This window comes from Poromitra crassiceps, assembly GCF_964638095.1.
Source record: "Poromitra crassiceps genome assembly, chromosome: 28".
Classification (NCBI taxonomy): domain Eukaryota; kingdom Metazoa; phylum Chordata; class Actinopteri; order Beryciformes; family Melamphaidae; genus Poromitra; species Poromitra crassiceps.
In genome coordinates, this window is record NC_139651.1 from 7940371 (window position 1) to 7952870 (window position 12500).

Sequence of the window (12500 nt, forward strand, 5' to 3'; positions counted from 1 at the left end):
CTCTACTAATACATTACTAAGCCAATCCTATGGAGGAATTAGGGTCATTGTTATTTTCCATAACCATAGTTTTCTTTATTATTATATGAAACAGGTCTTGTATATAAATAACTGTTTTCACCTTGTGTTTTTATGAATTTGTTTCTTGTTCCTGGGGGAGAAATGCTCCTGCTAAAGAACTGTGCTGAAAATTCAGGGGGCCAGTTGGAAATATATTAAAAAAATTTATATGTTACATATTGCTGGAGTTGATGAATCACTGAGTATTTAGATAAGTCTTTTGGTGGACTGCAATGTCAGGGCCATGTGTGTGTGTGTGTGTGTGGTATGACTGTACCATGGTCTCCAGGAGCCTCCAGTCCTTCTCCAACTGCTCCATGGGTATGCTCCACCAGCTGCAGAAGCGGGTGTAGCGCTGGCCCTGAAACCAGTACTGCCGCAGCCACTCGAACTCCACCTGCAAACATGCACGCACGCACGCACGCACGCACGGAAACACATACACACACACACACACACACACACACACACACACACACACACACACACACACACACACACACACACACCAAGCGACACACTCGTGGTTAAATAGCAGGAATATAGAAACCCAATTAATTCAGGTGATTCTATTGTAAGATAGTGAAAAAAAATCGATTCTGTGAAATTTTGCTAACTTAATACGTACACAGAAAATATCATTGCCTGAGTAAAAAATGCTCCTCAGTTAAAGTATAAAACATAAAAGCAGTTGTAATTTTTTTTATTTCATGTGCATCGGGCTGTGAATGGAAAATTCAGTAGTTGATTAAAAAAAAACATACATGAAACTTCAGGACATTATGTACGCCCAGCAATCAATATCTTGAATAAATATCTTTTGCCAACCAAAATGGACTATTTCAACTTAATTTCAACCATTTTCTTTTTCTTTTTTCCCCAACAATAATCATTGCTTAAAAATACAATTCATTAGATTATAGTCTGCAGTACAGCCTGTAAAAACATTGACATTTTGTCAAGCAAGGACATAAGTTAATGTACATCATCCTGTCAAAAGCACCATAATATGTTAACATTTCGCGCTATGAGTCATTTTGTAAGAGAAAGCCTCACTCTTTTTAAATAGCGGATTCTCCTTTTGGAACAAAACTTTTTATGCGTTTAAGGGGACAATATTTAATAGTCCATTTGTGTTATAATGCAAATAGCTATGAATTCTATAATAATTCACTATGTGGTCACAAGGCCTTAACTCCAGGGCCTGGAGCTCTGTAGGTCGTCATGTTGTTCAGCATAGTGTAAAAGTCACATTACCCCAAAATGATGGGCTAAATCTGATCTGAAGTCTGATTTGTGTATCTTCGCCGAGTCAGAAAGGTTCATGTGGGATGTGATTTTGGCCATGGAGAAAATGACTCATTGCTGCCCATTTTCTACGTAGATTTATGTGTTTTTCTTTGTCTGAGATCTCTGTAAAGTACAATATTCTGTGTTAATAAACAGCAGACACACACACACGCTTAACCTTACCTCACATCAACACACACACACACACACACACACACACACACACACACACTCCACACTCCGCACACCTGAAAACTCCGCCCTCTCCCTCCTCCCCTCCTCTCGCGCTCCCTCTCGCTCCATCTGGGGGATGACAGTCTCGCCTCTCCTCCACTGGGACTGTTTTTGTTTCCTGCTCTTTTGAAGTGCTGATTTTAATCCTTGCAAGGATGCTTCATGTAGCCAGGTGTAGCCTATCTATTTCTAAGCGTGTGCTTTTGTGTGCGCCCGCATGCACAGTGTTTGTGCCCTCGTGTGTGTGTGTGTTTGTAGGTGTGTGTGTGCGTGTGTGTGTGTGTGTGTGTGTGTGCGAGAGTGTGCATGTCAGAGATTGCCCCAAATGTCGCCGAGCGTAAATGAAAGGCGCGGAGTTGCCCTCCCCCCAAAACATGGTACAAAGCATCATCCACCCAAAACAATGCGTGCCCCCATTTTGCTTCTGACAAAGACAACTGTACAACACAACGTGTCGTCGCATACAAGGGAGTCGCATATCAAATGGGACTGAGAGAGAGAGAGAGAGAGAGAGAGAGCTATTGTTCCTTCTACTAAAACCTACTCTGTTGACTGTTCTTCTGACGGAGCGTGAAGAAGACCCATGTACTGAACCAGTTCCCTTGTTAGAGATGTGAACTAAAGTGAGATGTCTGCTAGGCCTTCTCGACAGCACCTGGGTCAAATAGCATTTTGCAAAAATAATTCACGGAGGTGTTCTTTTGAGTTGTATTTGTTTGAGCTTGTAGCAGATGGGTGATGCTTTACCGCATCCGGACAACTCGAACGGCATCGGGAAAGTTGCCGACTCTCAAATAGCGTCCTGTGATTAACTCCGATTCTAGCGGTCACTGTTTGGTCTTACGAGGCAAGACCCCGCCCATTCAGCACTCTAAGACCCCGCCCATTCAGCACTCTAAGACCCCGCCCATTCAGCACTCTAAGACCCCGCCCATTCAGCACTCTAAGACCCCGCCCATTCAGCCTTGGCCACACTGATCTGTCATAAAATGGACAGAACGGATAGACGGATAGATTTATGTCCGTTGCATGTATAAGTAACCTACTTGTACAGCAGGTGGCGGTAAGCACCTTCAAGGTGTGAGCAACCCGCCTATAAACCGAGAGAAGAAGAAAGCTTGCGTCAGCTAGCTGTTAGCTCTGTGCGCTACGTTACTTATGTGGCAATAAAATGCCACTGAATGACCAGATTAGATGGTGAAATCAGACGGTGACACTGACTATCACGTTGTACAACAGCGGGATGGTGTACACAGCATTAATTATAGCCTCCTTCACCGCCATCTTCTTTGAAAAGTTGAAACAAATCTCGGAACGCTTCCTCTCGAGACCTCGACTCTGATTGGCTAAACGGACAGTGACTATCCGACCATCCGACCATCCGATACGTCCATCCAGAAAAAGTTCATCCCTCTTCAACTTTCTGTCCATCAAAACGTATGCAAATCTTCTGGATACGTTCGCTTCTGAGTGCTCCACGGACAGTCGGACAGCTGTCATTGAAAATGAATGGAAGTGAACAGAGAAATGAACGCACACGGACAGACACCATGGATCAGTGTGGCCAAGGCCTAAGACCCACACACAGTCGGTGGCAGTGCTCAGCAGACACAGTCGGTGGCACTGCTCAGCAGACACACACAGGCACTCCACACAACCCAGCCTTCAAAGAAAGGTCGCCCTTTATGGTCCCTTCGACACCCTCTAAATCCACTCGCCTTCGATCACTAACAGCTCAAACACACAACAAAGCTGCCCGGCGGCCGATATCGCCCCGTCCTCTTCTCTCTGTCCGTCCCTCTGTCCATCTCTCTGATTGTCCGCCTGTCCTTTTAGTGAGAAGACGCCGACCTGTGTCTCCTGCTTTTGAGCCGACATGGCCGCCTGGCCCCCCACGGCGCCGGGCGGCACAAAGCGGGCCGTCGGTCGGAGGCGAGCGAGCGAGCGGCGCCGGGCTCTGTGGCATTTGGACGTGTGGCCGTCCAGCTGTGATGCTACCAGGAGGGGAAGTCCAACTTAAATGCCACCTCTGCAGGCAGACGGATGGAAGGAGAGAGAGGGGTTGTTATGGGGCTAGTTTTTCTCTTGAGCGAGAGGGGAGCTGGTGGCTCCCCCGCGGCACTGCCTGTCATCTCTCCAGGTGACGGACACACTAACTACACATTAGCCCCACATTAGTCCACTGGCCGCTCACCATGGCGACCCGGGACTCAAAGCCAAGAAGCCCCCTTTTTTCCCCTTTAATGAGGCGCGCTTTTTTTTTTTTTTACACCTCCGCGGTATTCCCTGAGCAGGTCCAATCAATTTCCGGGCCGGTGCCCCCGAGGTGGGAGCTGATGAGAGTGGGATCGATCCGGGCCCACCGTCCTCTGTTTACCTTTCCTGGCCTGCTCACACACACATCAACCAGCAGAGCCGGTCCCCCCCCCCCAGCACACACTCCTCACACACCCAAAGGTATGGGCATGTAATGGGCTCCTGCTGTCATGGTCAAAGTCTCCACTAGAGCAGAGATCCTTGATGTCAATGTGACCAACACAGTTCAATAATAGTCAAATTAATCAATCAAATCTTCAACAATTAAACATAAAACATAAAATAACATGAAACCTGCAACCTAATCATGATTTTGCACAGCTCAGAAGAGCGTAGATGCATTTTCCTTCTGAATATTGTTTTTATCAGTAAGGGTTATTTATTTGCACAGCATTTCTCCCAAACAAACTTAAAAAAGTGCTTTACAGGCATTAAGACAGGGGTGTCCCTTTTTGAATGGGGGCCAGATTAGATCAGGGGAACATACCGGGGGGGCCAGCTACTTAAAGGATGGGTTTTCCGTGGGGAATATGAATATATATTAAATCTCACGCCCCTAAGGTTTTCGAATCCGTTGAAATTTTTGAAATTGGATATTCACTGCCAGAGATATCAAGCATCTCTCACATATTTTTTGGGCCAGCCGACACGTTTCGCGTCATCTGGCCTAAGTCCGCCTTGCGGAAGTCGTGCACCTATGAACTACAACTGTTGTTGGCCATGGTCCCGCCTCTAGAGGTCCTCCACGCCCCTTCAGAGGCCTTGACCAAAACAAAAACGCAGCCATCTTTTCAACCGCCTAGCCTGCTGTAGCTAATATTAGCTTCCCATAGTTCCTTGCAAAGAGACCATTATCTCGGGAACGGAAGCACTAATCGACACGGGACTGGCGGCATTGGAAAGCTCGTCAAATTTTACATCTAGTAGTAGGTGGGTTGAAGTAACGAAATCAACGCTGAGCAATGTACCCGTTTTTACACATTTTTACAGAAAATAGTTACAACATCAGATGCGCGTAACTCCTACGAAAATGCCTTAAAATGCATGAATTTTTTTTTATGAAGACATCTCCCGACATATATACTACCGTTTACATTTGGTGCAATTTGGAGGCAATTTTATTTTCGATTTATTTCTTGTTCTTTGTATATTTTATTGTCGAAGCCTTCTTCTTCTTCTTCTTTGAGTTTTATGGCGGTTGGCAAACATATATGTGCATTACCGCCACCTACTGGAGTTTGATATCAGCCAAATGCCTGAGGGGTGGGCATAAAAACGAAGGCCACGCGAGCCCAGTGCATTGTGGGAAATGTAGTATTTCGAGTCCCCGCACCCGCACCTCCCCCCCACCACCCCCCCCCACACACAGAGTGGATTTCGGTTGATATCTCTGTGAGTAAACCTCCAATTTCAAAAATTTCAACGGATTCGAAAACCTTAGGGGCGTGAGATTTAATATATATTCATATTCCCCACGGAAAACCCATCCTTTAACAAAATCACATACAATACAATTATACTCTAAGGATTTTGTTTACCATCTGAAAACATTAGTTCTTCTGCATGTGTTGTTCCTACTTGGTGCTTGTCTACAAACTGTATGATAGTGCTGTGTCATCGTTAGGTGAAGCGAAAAAAATGCAAATTGAACTTGCTTGATTAACCGATACTGTGTGGAGGGCCACATTATAGTCTATTTTGAGAGACAAGCCGAGGGCCACTTAAAATCGGTCCGCAGGCCGGACTTTGGACATGCCTGCATTAAGATGACAATAAATAAACACCAAAAAGGAACAGGTAAATACGACAGGAGTAACATTTAAAAAAAGATGACACTGATATTGTCAGCGTAAGCCCCTCAGGTGAGGCGTTCTGAAGCCAAGCAGAGAGCCAGGAGCCTGGGGCTGGAGGAGAAGTTTTGAAGGCCTGGAAAACAGGACGCTGGAAGGTCAGGTAGCACCTGCCTCTCCAGTCCACACAGCCAGTTTACTTTGTGCCAGAACATGTGGAGCAGAGCTTGTCCCTCCATTCAATATTTACTGTGGGGGGGGACTGGCATCATTAGAGGCGGTCCCCCAGGGCACTCTGTCACACACCCACCTGGGAAGTGACACGGTGGCTTTAAATGAGACAAGACGTTTGCGTCTGGGATTAGCATTTCAAAGAGCCAAACAGGCGCACGAGTGCCGTGTGGCGATGCTATGTTAGCACCCCCCCCCCCCACGCGCGCACGCTGCACAGCCCCCCCACCCCACCCCCCCCCCGAACCTCCAAGACAGCAGGTGAGATTAAAAAGAGACAGTGAGAGAGACCAGACAAACAGGTGGGAACTTGGGTTTCTCTCTCATTTCTGCCTCTGTCTCTCTCCCCTCCCATCAACCCCTACCTCGACTCGACACCCTAACCCCCCGAACACTCGTACTCAGATGCCAGACGCTCTGCTTCATCATCGTCAGACCCGCCCACCTCCTCTGACAACTGTCAAACTACACCCCCCCCCCCCCCCCCCGCCCGAACCCCCTTTCCTCCCGCCCCCCCTGTTCAACCCCACCGCACGACAAACCCAGCATACTGGCAGCAGCTAGCCCCTCTCTCTGTTTAGCACGTTTTTCAAGGGGAAGGGCCCGTAAGGCGCTGCTCGGGGTCAGGCTGCCTGCACGTCTCCGGCTTGTTCGCTCCTCGGTCGTCCATGTCAAACACGACCCGCGCAATATGCACCCGCTAAGCGCCAAAGTGGGCTGCCATCATAAATAACTCCGCCAACAATACATCATTTAAGTGGGTGTTCTGCTCTCGCGGGCCACGCCAAACAAATGGCCACATCGATCATCGCCAGGTAGAGGGGTAGGCCGGTAGAGCCCCCCGAGAGCACCACCCCCCCTTTACTTTAAACACACACATACACACACACACACACACACACACACACACACACACACACACACACACACACACACACACACACACCTGCTCTTTTATAAATAGCGTCCTGTTTTCCTAAATAAACGTGTTTCGCCCTCCTGTTGGGGGCCTACGCTGGGTAATCCTGTGGCGCTATGCGGGCGAGCTAGCAGGTGTTGCTAGCTCAACTAGCGCGGCGCCCCCCCCCCCCCCCCCCCTCCTGACACAGACAGGCCCTATTGTTTGGCAGCGCTGAATAATTAATACTGCCTACAACCTTTAAACAACCTTACGCCAGGCTCATCTGTCATGGCGTCCCGCAGAGGGGGGCCTGGGTGCTGGCGTGGGCTTGGAAGTGCACCGGGGAGCCCAGGGGTGCACAGGGGGGGGGGAGAGAGGTGAAGTGCTATATTAACTGTTGGCCTCCGGCAGGCTAACGCGGGCCACCGCTAGCGCCGCGGACGGCCCCGCACGGCCCCCCGTTTTTGACCTCCCCTCTATCCCTCAATACCCCGAGCCAGCATCACTCATTGTTGTGTGTGGAGAGGGGAGGGGGGGGGGGGGAGTCATGCCCCCTCCCACGACTCCATCTTTAGATAACATATGGAGAGGCTATTGGCTTACGATCCATCACAGAGCCAGGACAAAAGAGAACAACCTGGATTTCTATATAGGAGCCATTTCCCTGAGTAGAAAAGAAGCAGGTAAGTAGAAGGTGGATTGCTGACAGACTTTCCCAGTCTGCCTTTTAGAGAGCTTTAACCTGTAATCAGTGTGGCGCGCAGCAGCAGCATGGTCAGCAGAGAGCTTTAACCTGTAATCAGTGTGGCGCGCAGCAGCATGGTCAGCAGAGAGCTTTAACCTGTAATCAGTGTGGCGCGCAGCAGCATGGTCAGCAGAGAGCTTTAACCTGTAATCAGTGTGGCGCGCAGCAGCATGGTCAGCAGCTCCCAAGATGCACGGCAAACGCAAAGGGCAAATCAAAGCTAGAACAAATAGGTCCTTTTACAGGCTCCTATACGTTCCTTGCATGACTCTAACCTAGAACAAATGAGTTCCTATGCAGCGCCTATATATGACATCACTGTCAGATGACATCATCACTTAACTATAGCCTCAGCCTTAGGGCAATCAGCCTTAGGGCAATTAAGCTGCCCTAATTAAAAAAAAAATACGGCTCCGTCAGGTCACCCGCACGGGTGCTCTTTACACCTCCTGAAAGGTTCAGCCCGATCGCACGTAAGACGGCATAGCTGTGGCCGGCCAAAATTCTTTAAACAGACAGACAGAGAAACAGAGTCCACACTGCAAAATGTATAGATAGATAGATAGATAGATAGATAGGTCACAGTAAATAAAAATCAGTGTATTATGGATACGAATTAATACAGCCACATCTGTACAATCAGGAAGGAACACATACACACAAGCACCATGCCAAATACACACAAAAGCAGAGGTAACACACACACACACACAGAACCACAGCACCAAGCCCGCACCCACCTCGTTGTGCACCTCCTCGCAGTGCTGCAGGGTGTGGGGCAGCAGGGCCAGCAGGCTGTGGGAGCCCGTCTCCGGGTCGCTCTGCAGGTTGGCCAGGGCCTCTCTGCACCGGGCCTGGATGTAGTCCAGGGTCCCACTGGAGCACTGTTGGGGAATGGGACAGACCGCGTCACGTAGTCGTACACACAGAACCACTGGATTGGGTTTTGGACAAACATGTACTGTGAAGGAAAATCAAATGGTAGATTTGTAATTGAACGAGGATTTGTTCCTGGTGTATTGATGAACTGTGGAGGTTGAGGGTAAATGACATCAATATTTGAGACGTTAAACGTGGTTACATTTCCAATGTCTTCTCATGCAAAACAAGCATTTATTTCCAACTTATCAGTGTTGTCGGAGGGAAACCTGGTGTATCTCCAAACTTGTCACGTCTTCTGTTTGTTTCCAAGACAAACAGCCGTGTTTGGAGCTTGTCTACAATGCATTTCTGAGTTGACTTGGTTTTGAAAAGCTTAATAAACCCGAGGGTTGGAGCGTTTTCTCAACCCGCAGACGAGCATGTAATCCTTCAGCTGCGGTTAGAACATGAAAACCGCCAAAATTGGAGTTACCCGAGAGTGACATTATACTCTTTAAGAATATATTATAATATATGTTGAGTTTTAGTTATTTTAGTTATTTTCGTTGACCAGAGACATTCACGCACCCTTTTATGCATTCGTGGTAAAGATTCCTGTAAAAATGGTTTGTTAACATTGCTAGCATTCCACGCTGAGACCAAGGGGACACAGTTAGCATACTACAACATTTTCTCGACACATTGAAAAACATTGTGGTGTGGGTCTGACTGAGGTCCCTCCCGCTGGCTGCTGCTCACCTCGGCCACTCTGTGTGTGGAGCTGAAGCGGGCGCCTTCTCCGGCGAGGACACAGTGCTGGTGGCTGCTGTTCAGGTCATCTGGTTAGAGACGGGGGGGCAACAGAGAGCTGTCACAATGCTAACAATAGCACCATCCATCACCCACTGTCCTACAGAAGCATACTAGAGAAAAAACAATAGAACAGAACATATGATCACACCAGACATAACATTATTCTAACAGAACAGTGTGGAATACAATTTAACAGAGGAGCAGAATCAAGCAGAACAGAACAGAACAGAATAGAACAGAGCAGATTACAGAACAGAATAAAATAGAATGCTATACAATACAACAATACAGGTGGGGTGGGTGCTACACATCGGTGGTACAGTAGATGGGGGGGGGGGCGGCTGTAGCTCAGGAGGTAGAGCGGGTCGTCCACTAATCGCTTTGGATAAAAGAGGTCGTGGTTCGATTCCCGCCTCCTCCAGTCTGCATGTGGAAGTGTCCTCGGGCAAGACACTGAACCCCAAATTGCTCCCGTTGGTGTGCCAGCAGCACCCTGCGTGGTAGCCTGCCGCCATCGGTGTGTGAATGGGTGAATGTACCTACTGACTCTAAAGCGCTTTGGATAAAAGCGCTATATAAATGCAGGCCATTTACCATTTACCATAGATGAGTGGAGTCACCCCCTCCCTGATATGTGAAGCGCTTTGAGTGCTTAGAAAAGCGCTATATATTCCTATTAATCAATTAATATACACCTCAACACAACATAACACCATACAATAGATGATCAAGCAGCAAAGATGTCAGCTGGATATAGCCTTTGTCATACTTAAGAGTCTCATATTCGATATTGTAAACTGTCTGTATAACAGCAAACGCAACAGACTCAAACAGAAGAGAACAGAGACAGAATCCAATAGGAAAAGCAGTTGAAAAAGGTGTGCGTAAACTCAACGCGACAAACTAAATAATCTCAGACAGATTGCACTCCGTCCAGCGCCGGAATCAAATGGAACGGAGCGGCGGCATCATCGTCGTGCTATAATTTTAATTACCAAACAAAAGCCAGATCGTGCTCAATCTGTCAAGATGGAAGCCGCCATACCGACAAACATTTGTCCAATATCGGAAGAAGGCTTCGCGGAGAGAGAGAGAGGCCTTACTGCTGGTTCCTGCCGTATCCCTCCATGTGTTTCTCTGTGTGTAGAGATGTTGCTCCGCGCTGCCGTTTATTTGCCATCACACCAAATAATTAATTTAGCCGCGACAGAGCTGTCATTCACAGCACATGTGCATATTTACACCCGCCCTGAGCCAGAGAACACCGGCTAATGCCTGTGATTTGAAAGTCAAACAACCAAATGCTCTGGGAGGAAGATATTATTATTGTTTGGTTGGAAGGAGGGAGGGAGGGAGGAGGGGGTCGGAAAAAAAAGATTGCGACACAAACAAAACAACTTGCCGGTGTTTTCTCCCCGCCCCCCCGCCCCCCCCCCCCCCCCCCCCCCGCCCGTGATGAGATTGTGAGGGATTAGGTCTCTGGGCAGAATTACTCTGCGTCTTTAAAACTGTTTATATCCAATAACAAATTATCTCCATCAATCTGCTCTTTTCTTGGCGCGTCTCGACGTCCCGGCGGGATCAGGAGGAGGAGGAGGAGAGGAGAGGCAAACTCGATAACTGTAATAAATATTTATCTTTCTTTCAACCCCGACGACGACGCCTGCCCTGCTGCCACTTGTCCTTTTTTTTTTTCGCTCTCTCTTTCCAGGAAGCAGGCTTTTAAAGATATTGGGTCAACTCCTTCCTGCAGTGCCCCCTGTGCATTGGGAGCTGGAAATCTGATTATTGAACAGGCCCGGTGTCAGGACTTGCATTGTTCTTTCCTTAACCGCCGAGATTCCATTTGGGTGGAAATAAGAGTGATTCAATTTGCCTCCAGCGGCTCAGACATTAGCAGTTCAAAAGGGCCCCGTCGCTGACAAATGGCGCTGAAAAGACATTATGGTGTCTGTGGTTAGACACCATTGTATTTGTATTTAAATACCACAAAGTGCTCATAATGTGGCTGTATATCGCTCACAAGACACTGGGATGCTTTACTTCAACACTTGCTTTGGTGGTGGCAGCTCTCTCTGTGTGTGTGTGTGTGTGTGTGTGTGTGTGTGTGTGTGTACGTGTGTGTGTGTGTGTGTGTCTGTGTGTGTGTGTGCCTAGTGCTACCGATAGTGATACTCAACTTGCGGCCCGGGGGGTCAGACGCGGCCCGCGATAGGGTGCAGAGTGGCCCGCGCCGACGTGAAATAAAGTGTGACTGAGCTCCAGCTAAATAATCGTCAAATAGCGCTGTCCAGGTACAAAATGTGTACTTCACTTAACTTAACCTAACTTAAATTAACCTAATTAACCATCCTGTGTGCACAGAGTTCTCAGACTAAACTCCGGCAATCTGCTACAGAAAAACTAAAATATTACTAAGGTTTGTTTATTAACTGGCCCCTGGCCTCCTATCATTTTTGCAAAAGTGGCCCTCGGGCAAAGCAAGTTGAGTATTGCTGGCCTAGTGCATGTGTGTTTTGCAAATGTATCTGATGTATCTGTATCTGACTGTTCTACTGTCAATGTCATCCAGCTAAACTGACTGTTCTACTATCAACCTCATCCAACCGTTTTTTAGTCTCTGAATGGTTGGCCAGCCGTGCCCTAGGGTCACAAAATGAAAATCACCAAAATCATCCAAATTGGAAATAACAAGGTTACATCGAGGGCTTGGAACCCAGAGGGAGATAAGTAGGTTTTGTCAAACCTTATATTATGCTTTATATGATAATCAAATGTTGTAAATATATTTTGATAATGACAATGTCATCACAGAAACATGCAGACAATAAAGAGATACTTGCTCTATGAAATAAATCTCACCAACTGCTTTAGAATTCCCACCCAAATTTCCAATTAGACCCTTCTGGCTCCAAGTCCTGACAGCTGACAGATATGCTGTTGGAATGAAGGCTTTGGTTTGGTATACAGTTGCTAACTGGATTATGATGATTATTAAAACAAATACAGACAGACAGCTAAAAGATCTTTAAAGAAAAATGAACAAAGTTGGGATATTATTTTCTATATACATGTAAGTACTAACCATGGATATGCTGTTGGAATCAAGTCATATAATCAAATCAAGTCAAATCATCATGAAACTGATCAGACTGGATTGACTGGATATTTATCATCATGATTTCTACATCAATGCTTTGTTTCAATTGACGTCTTCTATCACGTCTATATCTAAGGAAACGTTGTGGTTTAAATGGAA

The 12500-nt window shown here is 47.2% G+C and overlaps 1 protein-coding gene across 1 annotated transcript in view; it reads right to left on the bottom strand.

The window, feature by feature from the left end:
* fto (FTO alpha-ketoglutarate dependent dioxygenase) overlaps window positions 1-12500 on the bottom strand; it is a 186004-nt gene that overhangs the window by 131835 nt on the left and 41669 nt on the right. The window contains exons 5-7 of the mRNA XM_083662283.1: window positions 9188-9267; window positions 8308-8451; window positions 338-457 (exon numbers count right to left, since the gene is read on the bottom strand). Coding sequence (XP_083518409.1) covers window positions 338-457; window positions 8308-8451; window positions 9188-9267 — 344 coding nt within the window. The remainder of the gene's footprint in view (window positions 1-337; window positions 458-8307; window positions 8452-9187; window positions 9268-12500) is intronic.